This window comes from Eupeodes corollae, chromosome 2 (genome assembly GCF_945859685.1).
Source record: "Eupeodes corollae chromosome 2, idEupCoro1.1, whole genome shotgun sequence".
NCBI classification, from domain to species: Eukaryota; Metazoa; Arthropoda; class Insecta; order Diptera; family Syrphidae; genus Eupeodes; species Eupeodes corollae.
In genome coordinates this window covers 66,122,888-66,138,155 of record NC_079148.1, presented here as the reverse complement: position 1 = coordinate 66,138,155, position 15,268 = coordinate 66,122,888, and the positions used below count along the sequence as shown (strand labels likewise).

Genomic DNA, 15,268 nt, shown 5'->3' with positions numbered 1-15,268 from the left:
TAACACAGACTTTCACCACCCTCTCTTTATATAACATTTCAAACAACAGACAAAAAAAACACCATAAGCACCCTTCTCATTACCTTCTACAAAGTATTCTCCCAATGATATGTGATGTCCTTCGAACTCAATCACAACCCTAACCTAACCAAAGTTACTGGTATTCCATTTAATTTTTATTCCAATCACATTCAAATGACATTTCCCAAGAGAAAAAGTTGAAACTTCGTCCTTTTCATTTTGCACGCGATAAAAATATATGCGGGCGGACGAGCGATCGAGTAACACCCTCTTCCGATATCAACATTCCTTATACAAAAGATTCTTCTATGTGCTAGACTTATAACCTTCTCTATCATACCCAAGGGATCTGACAAACTGACAAACGTCCTGAGCGACCATAGTTAAAGATTCAACCCAGGACGAAGTGCGACAGTGACGTGTGTCTCGACTTTAAATACGATTAATAAAGAATGAGGAGTAACGTCTGTATTGGTGGTGCTGGTGCTGGTGATATGCTGCAGGTTTTGCATGCCTTGAAATAAAGGATTGGCGCGTGCAAGCAGTTGAATAGACCTTGCAGATAGGAAACATCCGTACCACGTACAGATTTCTCACTATACATATCCCATATAAAGTTACACTTTAAGACACGTGAATGTGAGGGATCGAAGTTAAGCTTGCAACTTGCAAAACAAACACTCTAATCAACACAATATGCGAAGGTTATACAAGGATTTCAATCTTTCTTTCTTTTTTGTGTTTTGCTTTTGCAGACTCATTAATGGGATCCGCCAGTGAGGACGAAGACGATGATGAGCCACATTTAAGAGGACCACCACTTGGATTGGGTGGCATGGGACCAAACGGTCCCGACTCAGCAGGTGGACAACTCGGCGCATCAGACATCTCAGTGCAAAGTATGAGCACGGACAGTAAAAATACGCACGATGATTCTGATCAGGTACAATTAAAAAAAAAACTTTTTTATAAATACATTTGTACATATATGTACCGGAAAGATAGCCATCTTGAAAACAATAATAACAATCATCATCATCAAAATATTAATAAACAAAGACTGCGCCGACACACGATATAACTGTTTATTGTACGTGATGATGGCGATGATTAATCATGCTGGGAATATTATTGATTGATATTTCCAAAGCAATATTCTTTTATATTTTTATATTGATGTTGAATTAACGTTTTTATATTTGACAGGGATCTTTGGATGGCGACCCAGATGGACGAGGTGATTCTCAAGCGGAAAATAAAAGTCCTGATGATGGTGCGAATGGTTCAAAGCGACGAGGCCCGCGTACAACTATCAAAGCGAAACAGCTGGAGGTACTGAAAACAGCATTCAATCAAACGCCGAAACCAACAAGACACATTAGGGAACAACTGGCGAAAGAAACGGGTCTGCCAATGCGGGTGATACAGGTGAGTTCAGTTGTTATTTTATAGGTTTATTGTTATGATTTTGTAAATTTATAATATTCAAGAAAAAATTGATGGCAAATGATGAATATTTTAATCAGAGATTAGGTTTTCAAGGTGTAAATAGAGTTTTTTTTAGAATTTACACCAGCTCGGTAACTTATTAGTTTGACAAAATGATTTTGATCGTAACCTAGTAAGGTCGTATAGAGATAGGTTACCAAACGAATATATAATTAATCTAAAATTTTTGAAAAAGGTGTAAAATTTAAGGTGGTTAACAACTTATTCGTGAACAAATATAAGTCATGAGTCAATAGAAATATTTTAGTGAAGATAGAGTTTTGAATTGTGAAATGTAGGAGGAAGGTAGTGCCAGAAGAAGTAAATATTTCGTGCTTCGTTTGCACTAAATTTAATATATCGTGGTTTAATTTTCTTCAATCAAATGTGTAAAATTCTATTTTTACATAAAACAAAGTTGAAAATGAGCAAAGCTCTGAAATTTTACGACCAGCGTTTCCATCAATAATTCAATTCGACAGAAATACAAAACTTCTAGACGCATCTGCGCAAAATTTGTTGTAGCATGTGCTTTGTTCACAATGCCAGTGATGCCAAATATAAAATCTAGATTTAAGTGTTGTGTAATAGTGAGTAAAGCGTACTTCTACTACAACACTAGCTATGTGTTACCGAAAAAAGAAGGCTTCTATAGTTTTCAAATTGGTGACAAAATAAAGGGCTGTTGAGGAATTTAGATCTTAGTTCCCGCTTTTTTAAAGAATGATTTTTGTGAGTAAAATAGAATACAAAAATTCTCATACAGAAAATAAGAAGTCATACCAAATTAAAGGGACACATATTGTTAAATAATTCCATCTTCTTTTGCCTGTGAAAACTAATTGTGCTTAAATCATTTGTCCAAGAAACCTGATGAAATATGCACTGTAAATAAATTGCACTTATTACCTTTACCTGATTAACCGTCATCCCAAGACCTTTTCAAAGCTACACAGTAACATTTGTACTCAAACTCCTTCACTTGTTGAAATTTACAGAAACTATAAGTCGTTATAGCTCCAACTCCAAAAGAATTATAGCGACAAATATAAACTCTTCATAAAACAAACTGAATTATTACTGAAATGTCAATTCAACTGATTTAAGATGTGAATAATGTAACAGGTGTTTTTTTAGAGGGCAATACTATGTACACTTTTGCCATTTTGTTAGCTGTCAAGTGAATTTGTTGAAGACTGAGGAACGCTTTACAATGCTAAGTTTCTTAACCGCACATCGAGAATGTGAAATGCTTTACCAAAAATTGTTCCGTCTTTGATATTCACAACTTTAAGACCAATGTTCACAGGTATCTCTTTCTAATCATTTCCTATTTTATGTTTAAACCTTTTAAGGGTATTAATTACCCTTTGAGTCCCTATTGATGACATAAAAAAGTGTAACTGGCTATTAATAGTGTGTTTTATGGTCCGTGTTTGAATAATTGGTCCGTACTTCTTTAAAAACGATGCTGGCTAGAACGTAACTCAAACTTTTTAAGGGTATTTATAACCCTTTAAATCCCTGTTGATGACGTAAAAAAGTGTAACTGGCTATTTATAGTGTGTTTTATGTTCTTCTTTAAAAACGATGCTGGCTAGAACGTAACAGTCAATGGTGACTCCTATAAAATCAAGGTTACTGACTTTTTTCTTTATCAATTGAACAAATAATGTCTAGAAGTTGTTATTTCAGCAAGACTGTTCAATATATCACACAGGTCACAACGTTTGCGGTTAAGTTTCACCTTAAAAACACATGACACTTTTTCCAAGATCGTGTGAATAAACACCACACGTCGCTTCACTATTTTCTTTGGAGCTGAAATGATTGATAACTTAGAATTCAATATTCTCCGCGATATTAAGTCACAAATGTCGAAAATTGGACCTCTAGATTAGAATTAGTTGTACCCAGCCATTAATATGCCTTCTTCTTACTTATAATAACAACGGTTGACAAAGTTACAATTTTTCTGTCCCACAAACACAACAAGATTTTTATAAAGGATTAAGATGGCCTAAATTCGAGTCTCACCTTTCCATTTTTCTATCACATGAGGTTTTTAAAATATGCCCCTTAAAAAAATATAACCAAAAACGGGGTTTTAAGGCTACGTTTAAACTCAAGATATCTTCTAATGATTATTATGTAATGATGATTTTGCAAATTCAAATCAATTTAGTATCTTACTGGCCAATTGTTTAGAGTCTTTACATGACTCTTTATATAAAGTTTTGAGCATATATTGAATTTAATAGTTTTATTGCTTTGGAAAATACGTTTTTGAGTTGTTTTTTAGTGCTGGTTTTGAATCCAAACTTTCATTTTAACTCAAGTTTTAAAATACTGACGTCTTCAACATTCTATTTTTATTTTTAAAACCTTGAATAGAATAGAATTGTGGTAGACAATATATTTGTATCAAAAACAAAACTTAATTTCAAGCATTTTTTTGTTGAAAACAGTTTAAAATAAATGGTTAAGCGTTATTTTTTTCAGATTTTCTTAAGACAAATGAAATCTAAAAACTTATGAAGATTTTTTGAATATTATATGAAATTATAAAAATATTTCACCTGAATCTTGAAAAACGGGATTATAAATTTGGATAATCATCACGAAACATTAATTTTGAAATAAGGCCACCAAAACCCATTGGAAAAGTGATATTTAATTCCCGGGAAGAAAACCTTGTCGACCAGAGTAATTAGTGTATTTAAGAGCAAGTTAGTAAATAAGGCTTAGCAAATCGGTCAAATATTTTAATTTTATTGGTTACAATATCAACGAGAGCAAAGACCATAGCATCACGCTTCAAAAACAAACTGATTGTATTAATTCATCATTTTTAAATAATTTGTTTTTTTTTTTGGACCAAGAGATTAAGAGCTCTAACCATAATGAATTCAGTGCGGTTGTTGAAATCAAATACCTGTTCAACTCGACCTTATTTGATTTTCTTAAATTTTAGTTCGCTAAAAATTAGAACATTCTGTTTTTATTCTTTTCTTATTCTAATTATGTTTTTTGTTTTTGTTTGTTGTGTTAAATCGGGCGGTGGCGGCACAATAGATAAAAGAAACCTAAGCTCAATCAAAATATTCGATTTTCTACGAAAACATGGCGCGTCTAAGTCGTTATAGTGTCTGCACAAATATTAAAACAAATTTAAAATTCCGATTATTTATGCACTTTTTATGCAAAACTAAAGGTCGGACGTCAAAAATTATTCTGACAAGGATTTGGTATGTTTTTTTTTTTTTTTATTTTTAAAGGCCGTGAAATAAGTTCTGATATTTCTACCCATTTGGATCCCTAGAGAAATCATTTATGCTCAAATTTTTTTTTTAAAAAAGCACTAAAATAAAACCGCATCATCACCACATAAAGAGCCGAAATATTAAATACGAACAAAATACACAAAATCCACTCAAGGTACAGCGAATAAATTTTGGGTGATTTTCATTTTTACCATCATCATCATTCAGGTGCCCTTTTTTGAAACGAAACCATGAATAAGTCCGAAAAAGGCAGAGATTTGATCATAAATCATTTTATGCCGCTCCAGAGGAATAATATTTAAAATAAGAAAAAAGAAATAAGAAGACAAAAAACCTAAACTCTTATGAATATTATACGACTACGAGTTCATTCATTAACCGCCGAAAATAAAAACAAAATCAACTTCGGTTCTCTTATGGTCAAGAAAAGATATTATATAGCCACAGGAGACCGTCTCGAACTTCTGAGACAAGCCTACGTTATATACTACTTAAGTCTACATACGTTATAAATGTTGGTAACTTCATACCTATTCTATACGTATGTGTATGTATTTCTATTTATATACAACCTTTATAGAAATAGTTGTCTGTCCTAATTTTACCATAAGCAATAATTGGCTAATCAAGTGCCACTCGTGTAATTGAGGTACACGCATATTTCATTGATAATTATCGAAGATAAAATGACAACTTATAGATTTCATTAATAACTGGACTAATCGCAACGGAAAAGCAGTTTAAATGCGGTTGGTTTTGGCGCCATCATTGCCATCGCCAGCTCAGCTCTATCCATATCTTTAAAGAATTATTATGTTTGGTAGGCGTTGAAATCAGTTTGAATTTGGATTATAAATTTATAAGATACGATTAAGTATAAGATGAAAAAGGGTATTAATTTATTCCACATTTTTATTGTTATAGCTGGGTAATGTTTTTTTGAATCCAAATCTTTATTTTAATTAGTGAGACAATTTTAATGGTTGTTAGGATTTTGATAAAAAAAGAAATAAAACTAAAAAATAATATTTGAATCTTTTGATTTTAGTCTAGGAATGTCAAATTTGATTTTTAATTTAAAATTTTAACTTTGAATTTGATACTTTTTGGTTAATTAATTCAATAACTTAATTTGTTGATTTTTTTAATACACACATATTATACGAAAAGATTTTTAATTGACAAATTATATTTGTTTTTATTTTTTTAAACCTGAAAAACCATAAATATTGGAAACGCATTAATTATACTATATAAATAAATATACCATTTAGAGATTTGACAAATTGACATTATTATACTGTCAGTTAACTAGAACAGTTAAAACTGTATGTTAAAATGACATAGTTTTGTGTGTTCACACGAAAGTCCGTCTAATGCTCTAGCAATTTAATGGATAAGAGAACTGTCTAAGTTGAAAAGCTTAGTATTTAAAAATTGTATGTGTCTGTCAGTATAAAATTTAAACGATGCCAGTACAGAAAAAAATAGAAAAAAGAGGCTGGGATGCGACCCACACTGATAACTTCCTATCCCGTCTGTCGATTTGTCTTGCTTAAAAGTTTGTCCAAACTTGCGTACTATTTTTTGTAGATTTCATTTTTTATGAAAAAATGGACTGTTGGATTTTTATATAAAAATTACTTAATATCGAAAACAATGTTTTCTGTGAAATAAAATAAGTTTGAAGCCAATATTTTTAATTTTTAAAAAGCTATTTGAGCCGAACGTAAATTTTTACTAAGTTTTAGAATTGTTATTTTTTAGAGTTTTATTTTTTGTAAGAAAACTGTCAATTTGATTTTTCTCAAAATTTGTCTTAATGTTGAAAACAATATTTCTTATAACTAAAAATTAGTTAGAAGCTATTATCTCAAATTTTTGAAAAGATATTTGAGTCGAAAATCATTTTTTACCAACTTTGAGTAGTGTCAATTCGAAATTTCTCAAAATTTTAACATTATTCTTCGTTGCACAAAATTGTTTTGGAGATGAAATCACATTTTAGTCGTAAACTTTTGGAGGTGATACATTTTTTTCAGTTTTTTTTAATTTATAAAAAAATATTAAATGGATTTAAAAAAAAATAATATTTCTTTGATATCACGTTACAATATATTATATAAAATTTAATTCAAGTCTCTAGCGTTTTAACCTTTTTTTCAAACTGCTATGGTAGAAAAACCCACGCAATTTTCTTGGGAGCCCTTTCTGCATCTTTCTGCCTTATTATGTGTGTAACAAAATTTATTTGAAGTCGATATCTCTTTTGGTTCTTGAGCTATGGAAGACGAAAAAAAACGTCGCGAACGTACGGACGCACGCACAGACATCTTTCTAAAGATCTTTTATTTCGACTCTAGGGACCTTGAAACGTCGAGAAATGTCAAGATTTTCAGTTTGACAAATCGGAGCCATTACAATAACTTCCTATGGGAAGTTAATAAATCGATTTAAAAAATTATAAGAAAGTGCAATGGTTCGCTTTAAGGTTCCGTTTTGACACGTATACTCCTCCCTACACTAAAAAAAAAAACTGCCATATTTCCCGCTAAATTTATCCAGAAAAAGTGGTTTTTAGATTCCTACCAGTGAGATTTTTCGAAGGATTCCTGGTAAAATACACCAGATTTCTAGAAGAATATACCAGGAGAATTAGTTTTCCTTGTAAAAATTATACCGGGAATAAGTTCAGTATTATGGTAGAATATATCAGGAACGATTTTTCTCTTAACTAAATTGTCGGAAGCGCTATGTACCTTACGATTATTTGGCGGAAAGGGCTTGATAGGTATACCGCATTTCTATGTAAGAGGAAAGTATATGCTAGATAATAAAATTCCTGATTTTATTTACCAGAAAAAAGATTATTTTTTAACTCTAAGTATTTCTGGTAATAAGTACCAGAAGTCTGGTTTTATCTAAAAGGAACAAATATACCAGAAATAAATTTCCTGGTTCTGTTTACCAGACTCATTTTACCAGGAAAAAAAATACTTTCTACCAGGACGCTGGTTACATTTACCAGAAAATTGTCTGTCAAAAATGTATCAGTTTTCTAAGGCTAAGTGGTCATCAATAAGTGGATTCAATTCGTTATTATCTTTGTCTTTATCCTTATTGTAGCTTCAATTGTATAACTTTTTTGTTAAACTAAATTGAACAATTTACAAAGACATGGTATAGGGCTATCTTACTACTGTCAATATTTTAATTATTACATTAATTAACCAAGAATACAAAAAGAAATACTATTGAAGGAAAAGCTCCCTATTTTTCTCCCTATGTTTAGGTTTGGGTCTGCTACATGCATAATGTCATATTTTCGTGGAAACTAAAAATAGTAAAACTATTTTCAGAAAAAGTTTGTCTAAAAATCAAAAATTAGTGACGTTAGCAGTGTTTGCCAAGGATACCATCATCAGTAACTCTGTTTTTAGTTTTGAAATTTGATACAATTCAACTTTGTCAAAATAGTTTAAAAATTAACGAACATATCAGGAATTAGTTATATTTAATTATTTTTTTCAATGTTTTCCATGTTGTAAATTGAATCTGAATGAAATAAGGATACGTTCGTAGATTATGGTCTAACTTCGCGAGCAACAGATGTCGCTAGATTTGTTTAATGTGTATTTATGTTGAAACTAAATTTTTGAAAAATAAACAAATATTATTGTCTTTTTCTGTGTAAGTAAACAACTTAGTCGAGTCGAATTAGAAAAAAAAGTACTTTTATTTAGTTTTACAACTAATTATAAAAATAGAACTATGAGAAGAACACTCTAAGATCTATATTTTATGGAAAGGAACGTTGAAAACCGTAACACATATATAGAGCCTCAAGGAGCTATCAAACGTACCAACTTTTAGAAATACCCGTGTTTTGTTTTAAAATCTATCCATAGTATAGTAGGATCTTATACGAATAACAAAAACAATATCCATAGTATGAATAACACCGATAAAAAGCTAGAGTAGAATGTAACTATGGATGGGTTTTTGACATTCGAATGGATTTTATGTGATTTCGTTCTCAAATGGTGGTACGATTGATATTCCATTTATATCTCGATGGCTGTGTTCGTTAAGTAGTTGCGCATTAGGAATTGTGTATTTGGGGAAGAAAACGTTACTGTTGATATTATTTAGTTTTGTTAATGAAAATGGACTAACTGGGCTTATTTTGCAAGAGAACACAATAGAAAAGATGATTAAGTTTTGCTATGTTTCCACCAAAGGTCTATCTCAGTTTAGATTAAATAAATCTTTTTGGTGTTTTCAACGCACAAAAAGATTTAAAAATAATTAAGTATGAAATTCTAAAATGCGAATGGTGTTTCGATGTGTGAAGTGCAAGTGAGATAGTTTGATTCGTGTTAAACAATGAAGAACTGATTAGTTCACTACACTGTCCATTTTTGTTTGTAATTTAATTAAAACAAAACTATATTTTTTACAAACATGCAAATAAACAGACCATAATATATAATCTGTTAAACCAACTCCTCCACACTGGTTTTTCTTCTCAAATTTTGAGTCGACTCCGATATCCGACGGGAATCGAGTCAAATCAAGATCATTTCAACTCAATTCAGGTATATAAAGAATTGATGCGATATTTAAGCTTGCTTCAACACCACATGTTAATGTAGAAGTCTACGAACAAACCCCCTGCTTGAAGCAATTGTTAAATGATTTTTTTTTTGTAGAATCCCAATTTCCAGATGTTTTCTTACCATTTCTTCTTTAAAAATGTCCACTTCATTAGTTTTTTTTCCTAAAGTTAATTTTAACATATGATTTTCACAAAACTTTCTTCTATTTCTGTGTTTTTTATTATTATTCTGACAGATCTTCTTGCAGTTGTACCAATTTTTAAATACAAAAATCTGGCTACTGCGGATCGTTTTGTTGGCAATTTCTCACTGTACTATGTATGGAATACAAAAAAACGCACTTAACGAAAAAATCGAACATTTATTTCTGTACTCGAATAATAGTCAAATCTCTATCCGAAGCAGGGGCATACAAATTGACAACTGATTAATTTGTCACAGAAATACAATGACAAATTTGTCATGACAACATATTACACGCAGACCCAACTAAGAATTGTCATCACTTTCGTTTATCATTTTAGGTCTTTTCAATTTCAACACTTGACAGTAGTGGAGTTTCCTGTCACAATCGTCAATTGAATATTGGCAAATATGTAAATTGGATTTTATTTTTGATTTCAAAAAAGAATTGTCAATACAAATTTGTCGGAAAATTCATGACAATTGTGGGAAAATATTTGGCAATATTTTTTCCTTATGAAAGGAAAAGATTTTAATTGTTAAATTTTTTTCTCAATTCTAGAAAACTGGCAGTCTGGTTATGGAATAGGTTTTGACAGTTGTCAAGTTCTTGATCAACAAATACAAATACAAATTGTCACCTGTTTCATTGTCAATGTTAATGAAGTAGGACCTATGATTACACCTTACCTTTTGTCATTTCAATAGCGGAATCAGAATGGGAGATGATTTTTTTTTGTTATTTTCCTAAGAACTTCCTTGAATTCAAAACTATGGTATTGCCTTAATGGATATTATATTTTTTACCTTTAATATATGAAAACAAAATTTATATTTTACTTCCTTGAACTTTATTTGCCGAAAGTACAATTTTTAACAGAGAAAATGACCAAGAACATAATATCGAATCGGAAATTCCGCCCTTTTCCAATAACGCATCACAAATTCATCATCTTTTGACAAATTGACGATCCAGGAGGGGGGTTCATATGAGCCTTAAAGCTTATGCAGTTAAGTTGTATAAATAAAGATTTCATCTAAGGATTTGTTAGTAATTTGACAACATTTCCAAAAAGTGGTTTGCTGTCAAAAACAACTAAAATTTGTATTTCACTCAATTTCCAATTGGGAAAAAACTTTAGTAATGCTTTAAATAATTTTTATAAAATTCGTTTCTAAGTAAAAGTGAAAATATACAGGTTCTTAAAAGGAAACCTTGATCGTCGAATTGATAATAAGTTTCCTTCAAATCATGAGCCTCGCCTTCAATTACGTCTCAACAATTCGTAATTCGTAAAAATTTTGAACTCAAGCTTATAATCAAATCTGACATTCGAAATTCGTAATTCTAGTGTAAAAGTAAGGTTAAGATGAACATTATGCTATTTTAATTTTGTCAGCCTGTTTTTCAGAACGTTTTTAAGTGGTGAGTAAAAACTCATCTATATGTCAAGTGTGTGACCACCCCTGATTAAAAGTCTGCAACCGTCCTTGTGTCATATTCGAACTATACTTAAGTGCTACTTTTTCGACCCTTTCATACATTGTCAAGTTCATTCTTAAGTATGCATGTTCTTATATAAATCCTTTTATTCCTTCTAGATAATATTCTTCCTAAAAATAAAAAAAAAACAGGCTCTTCCCTTCAACTCCTATAAATTATTGTGCTCATGTTTCACTTCAAATCGGACCAATTTTCCAATAACTGATGAGATAATTTTTCAAGTCAAAAATCTTTCATCGCACATTATTACCCAATTACTGTCAAACATTTTGAGATCAAGATCTCAAAGATCATCTCTGGCAGTCAACAACTTACTATCGATTGACCCATCCACCTAACTTTGCTTTCAGACAATAATGAAGATAATAGTTTACCTCTATACAACAGTTTGTCCATATCGTGATCGTAAAGTTTCATTCTTGAAATTGAAGCAATTTTGTTAATCTGCGTCATCCTCGATTGCCGCACTTTAGGAATTGGGCTTTCAACATCCATCCAATTAGAATTGGTTGTCGGCTTCAGCTTCAGCTTCAACTCCAACTTCAACAACACCAACAACAATCAGAGAGCCAACATTGGTCAGTGGCTTAGGTCACTCAGTAACGCTCGATCAATTTAAACGATCGTTCATGTCAGTTTCAGTGCAATTCCTTTCATTTCCGCTACATTTTTTTAACGCTCAGATTTCCTTAACTTTATTTTTTTCTTATGTTTTTGGAAAGAATATTTATCAAAATTATATGTTACTCAATTTTTTTAGGAGTTATTTTATGTCCACCCGCCTCCACCGCTGCCGTGGGATCAGTCATCGTCACCGCTTCTGCTTGAACCACCCTCTTGTTTTTTTGAAAAATTATAGAAATTAAAGTAAACGGAGGCAGACAAGTCCCTTGAAAATGCGAAACACCGGAGCGGAGATAAAAATAATAATGATGACGATCATCATTATAATCGTCGCCATCTCCATCGCATCGTCGTTGTTGTCGTTGCGTCCGTCCCGTGTTGGGGCGTAAATTGACGGATGTTCGGTTTGCTGTTACCAAAATTGTACGTGACCGTGTTTGTCGAAAAAGCCGACTTGTCTTTTGCGTCGTCGCGTCATCGTCAGTGATCATCTGGTCAACTACTTATCGCATATTATGTCAGGAAGATTTCAATTTTATGAGGCCTCGTCAACGATTGTTGGATATGTCTATAAAACCATAATTTTGAGCAAGATCATGTTAGGCTTACCGATTTTTTTTTTCAATTTCAATTTGAAACCACTTTTACAATATTTTTGAAGCTTTTTCTCTGGAACTCTAGTTAACAACACTGAATGATTACATTGCATTTATAATTCAGGTTTGATGTTGAGATTTTTTCGCTATAGGCCTGGTCTGTCGACGGAAGGAGAAATAAATAGACATTCATCAAATGCCGTAGTCGTTACCCCTGATGGCTTGACAGCTGACAGCCGCAGCGTTGCACGCGGGTTTTATTAAAAACACTCGCACCAGCCAGCATCAGCAGCACCATACCATAAAAGTTCCCATTCTCCACTTTAGAGGAGAACTAGGTGCTTTTTGAAAACCACCTTACTTTACTCGATGTGATGTCAGTTAGGGGAAACTCGTAATTTTCTTTTTTTTTTTCTTTAATTTTTCAAACATAACCTAACCTAACCTATGTGCGCGAGATTGGAGGGTAAAAAACTCTTGTCATAAATCAGTGACAGGTTTTTGCGCCATGATGTATGAATGCGATGCGAATTGTGAAGTGTTTCGCAGTCCGCGTTCAACCATTTTACTTGGATACAAAAAGTGTACGTAACTACCTACATTTTTGGGTCTTTGCAAAATGTGTGGTAGGCTAATTGTTTTATTTCTTTTTTTTACTTATGGTTCAGGAGATTTTTCACGGGAGTCAGATTAAATAAGATGAAGTGGCTAACCTCGTTGCATAAAGCTTGCTTGTAAAATACGATTTATTAATTTGACCCATGGATGTGGAAAATTGTGTTATAACTTTTAAGTTAACTGTTGGTGGTTCTTTCGTGTCAGTTATAGAGACAGGTATTGAAAAGTTGTAGAGCATTATTGAAATTTTTGAAAAACATTGCACCAATAGAGATTTTGTGATTTACTTATAAGTTTCGTTTTTAATCAAAATCAACGAGGGTCAGAAATTTTCCGGTTTCTGCAGGTTTCGAGTTTTTAAATTCGACTAAAATAATCTCGCTCTAAGAACTTGGAGTAGTACTTGTAGCGTGATGGTTAGTGCGTTGGACTGTCATGCAAGGGGTCTTGGGAATAGTTGAGAGTTCTAAGTCTAGGCCCTGGTTCTTCATGGACCGTTGCTCCACCTAATTCATTCACTAAGAACTTGGATCTTGGTTTTTGTATACTTATGTTATTTTTAACCGTAATTCTGCAAAATTCAAGTGGAATTTTAAGCATAACTTGAGTCATTTTGGTTATAAGAAGTCTATACAGTCCTTAGATTGTTAAGGAAAATACGGTCTTAGCCATAGCGTTACAGAGAAAAAAATTTAGAGGCGTGAAATAAAATCATATAATCTAAGTAACAAATTGACGTCACCAAAACGAGACAATTCTCATGCTATAAATCCATATTAATTATCCAAGTAAAGGTCTTTAATAGTCTACCTAAATAGAGATGTAAAACAATTTCAATTAAATGGTGCAATTCGGATAAATTCGGATTAGCAGTAAAACTTGCAATATTTTATACAGAGTGTTTAGAAGGCTTTCACTTTCTTCTAATTTCTTCATAATTTTACCAAGTAATTTCGGAAAAGGGCATTCGGTTGAATATACACTTTTTATACCAAGTTTTTATATTTAAAACTAGTTTTTTAATATGCAAGGAATTTTTTTTTTAATTCATTTTTATTAATTCATTCTTAAACATATCTTAAAGCCTAATTATCCATAACTTACAACTAAGTCCCATGCGGACACTCTAAGTCCGGCCCTAAGATCTATTTTACTTCAATTTATATTTTATTTATTTTTGTATTTAAATATTAGAAAATTTGAAAAAAATTAATATCGATATCCTTTCTTATTTTTACTTAAAACTACTTAAAATAAGGTCCTTAATATAAAACTTAAAGCTAACCTAAACTACCTATTCTACCTATAAACTACTTAAGACTAGAATAACCACAACAGCAAACCTAACTATCTAACAGTTTTGTTTTTCATATTTTCTTGTCTTTTTTTAATGTTTCTTTTATTATATTTTTTATTCCATGTTTTTTTAATGTTTTTTTTTATTTTTTTTGTATTTCTTTTTTTTTTGTTTTGTATTTGTTTTTATTTATACTTGTGCCACCATGCCTATTATACTTAAAACTAAACCCTACAACTATAAAACAAGTATGTAAGCCGGCCAAGGCTTAAAACCCCATTCCGACAACCCACTATCAAGTGCTGATTGAAGCCACCAAAACTGGTTCTCCTGCTTCACCCTATCAGTTCGATCCCGTTCGGACACAGCCCTACAGAACCGAAGGAGCTCTGCTCCGCCTTGTGCCATGAATTCCCGATTGTATGGGAGTCGCCTATCCACGGTTCTTCGTCTGACGTGGTAGATTAGCGGAACTTCCAATCTATCTTGTATCAGACCCCATCCATCTAAAAAGAGGAATACCTGTGGTGGAATGAAGCCGCTCAAGCGTGCACTTTCAAAATACTCGTCGTTTGGATAGAAAGCCCCGAAAATTAAATTGTTGGTCGAAGTCATAGCTCTTGCAATGTGACCTCGAACGAGTTTTTTCACGAAATTGTCAATTCTATTGATTCGAGCCCCGTTGTATAGGACCTCGTTGGAATAGTAATGCACGTAAGAAGATTCGGCTGTTCGATTAAAGCCGGTACAGCGTCGTAACCACTGCCGCTCGAACACCCGAAACTTCTCCATCTTGGAAGGGGTAACGTTAAACTAAACAGGACACCCATAAACGATTATCGGCCGTATAAGGGGCATGTAGCAAATTACCTTCACTCTGGGGTCAAGCCGACTGCTGCAAAACAGCCGTTTCGTCAGAGCGAAGGCTCTTCTGGCCCTGGTCAGAGCAGCATTTATATGTCTGTTGAAACATAAATACTGATCTAACACTAATGCTCGCTAATGGCTACCCGTGAAGATCAACGATGACCATC

At 32.4% G+C, this 15,268-nt stretch overlaps 1 protein-coding gene across 3 annotated transcripts in view; it reads left to right on the top strand.

The window, feature by feature from the left end:
• The window catches only part of LOC129946903 (LIM/homeobox protein Lhx1), a 134,410-nt gene that overhangs the window by 85,720 nt on the left and 33,422 nt on the right, over positions 1-15,268 (top strand). For all 3 annotated transcript variants that reach the window (XM_056057277.1, XM_056057276.1, XM_056057278.1), the window contains exons 4-5: positions 777-964; positions 1,228-1,449. In XM_056057277.1, coding sequence (XP_055913252.1) covers positions 777-964; positions 1,228-1,449 — 410 coding nt within the window. The remainder of the gene's footprint in view (positions 1-776; positions 965-1,227; positions 1,450-15,268) is intronic.